A 1,680-nucleotide genomic window follows, 5' to 3' on the forward strand; every position below is an offset into this window, starting at 1 on the left:
TCTTCCGCCTCATCAGCTCATGAACCATTCACCCTTACGCCTGAATTTGGCATTATGGACTTTGGTATCCCTTACAGCTCTGTGTCTCACCAGGCAGAGTTGAGCGCTACCTTATCAGCAATGGGCGAACCCATGTTTCACCCTGTCAAAAATGAGCCTGAGCAAATCTCATTCCCCCACTATCTCACTGACGATTCTCTGAAACAAGGGCAACTTAGCTTCGAGTACGAGCAAATGATTGCGATGAGCATGAAGCATCAAGGATCAATGGGCTCATTGACACCGTCAAACTCTTTTGGCATGGATGGGTACTCCTCTGATGCCTCAGTTAGTGCTGCCTCTTTTATAATTACATCAACCCCAGGCGTCTCCGACTCCGGAGAGACAAGTTCCTCATGGTCTTGTGCCAGCGCCAGCCCAATCTCACTTTTCTCTCATAGAGATCTCTCAGAGGGCGTCGACTCTTCTGACCAAGACTGGCACTTTCAACCGTCTCTTTGTGCCCATCATTATAAGGCCGACGACCCTAACCTCATGCCAGCTCAAGGCAGTCTGATGGTACATGATATTCAGGAAAAGAGTGCAGAGCTTCATCAAGCTCACATCCGATCACCAAAGAGGCGATCTGCCAAGTCTAAGCCTGTTCAAATTGATGCTACCCAAAGAGTGAAATGCCACTGTGACTATTTTGGTTGTCACAAGGCTTTCAGACGAAGTGAGCACCTCAAACGTCACAAAATAAGGTAAGTTGCAACGGAAAACTATGAACAATCAACGTATTAACTCACATTATGCAGTTCTCACGGCGAGGGACCCAACCGTTTCTCATGCGAGTTCTGTGGAAAAGACCAATTCAATCGCCAAGATAACCTCAATAGCCATCGCAAGTTGCACACGCGACTCAATAACCGTGAACGCGGCGTTATTTTCATCCCGGCCGCAGTCTCTATAATTCAGCAAGAGCAAAGAAACAGGAAGCGGCGAGCCCCTTCGAATCTAAATATGGAAGGGAAACATAAAATCCAACCAGACCAGTTGCGCTCGAGGTAGTGTCACATAGTGTCAACTCATAGGGTCAGTAAATGAAAGCGCTGTACTCGCGTCTCTGGCGGCGCATGGCTCAAAGAGATATGTCCCAATACATACAGCGACGGTTGGGGAGCAACTTGAAAGTGCTAGCTATCCGATACCTATAGCTTCAAGAAAGCGTGAGGTGGAGGTATTGGCAGAGTAGCAATTGGATTAAATGTAGCCGATCCTGCGAACACTTTTCATACATGTTGGTGTTCATAAAAGTGAACAATGAGCTACGGCTGGAGCGAGAAATGGTTTCGGAGGTATCATTCATTATAATAGGTACGGGTAGAGGTCACTCCGTGTCTGTTTAAAAAGCTCAACATGTATTATACGTCTCATACACGGGCTCCAAGTCGTCAATATGTAGCTTCCGAATCTTACCTAGTACAACCAGGGTCTCTGTCATTCTAGGTCACATCTGTAATCTGTTTCACAACCATGGACAGATTCCCCAATGTCTTGTAAATCTTTGTCTTCAGCGTTCCGGCTGTGTCCTTTTCTTTTTTTCGCTTCCTTTCTAGACGACTGTGCCGACTCTTAGCCGTCGGTGAATTCGTGGGACAATCGACCTTGTCATGTTCCCTCGATTTGGAATCTTTTCAC

At 46.7% G+C, this 1,680-nt stretch overlaps 1 protein-coding gene across 1 annotated transcript; it reads left to right on the top strand.

Annotated features, from left to right (window-relative positions):
* Positions 1-54: 54 nt before the first annotated feature.
* FOIG_16910 (uncharacterized protein) lies at positions 55-1,050 on the top strand (the record flags this gene model as incomplete). Its single annotated transcript, XM_031218390.1, has 2 exons — positions 55-743; positions 798-1,050. 2 exons carry the CDS (start codon positions 55-57, stop codon positions 1,048-1,050), a joined length of 942 nt encoding a protein of 313 aa, XP_031051896.1.
* Between the last annotated feature and the right edge of the window lie 630 nt (positions 1,051-1,680).

The sequence above is a fragment of the Fusarium odoratissimum genome, assembly GCF_000260195.1.
Source record: "Fusarium odoratissimum NRRL 54006 unplaced genomic scaffold supercont1.311, whole genome shotgun sequence".
Lineage (NCBI taxonomy): Eukaryota > Fungi > Ascomycota > Sordariomycetes > Hypocreales > Nectriaceae > Fusarium > Fusarium odoratissimum.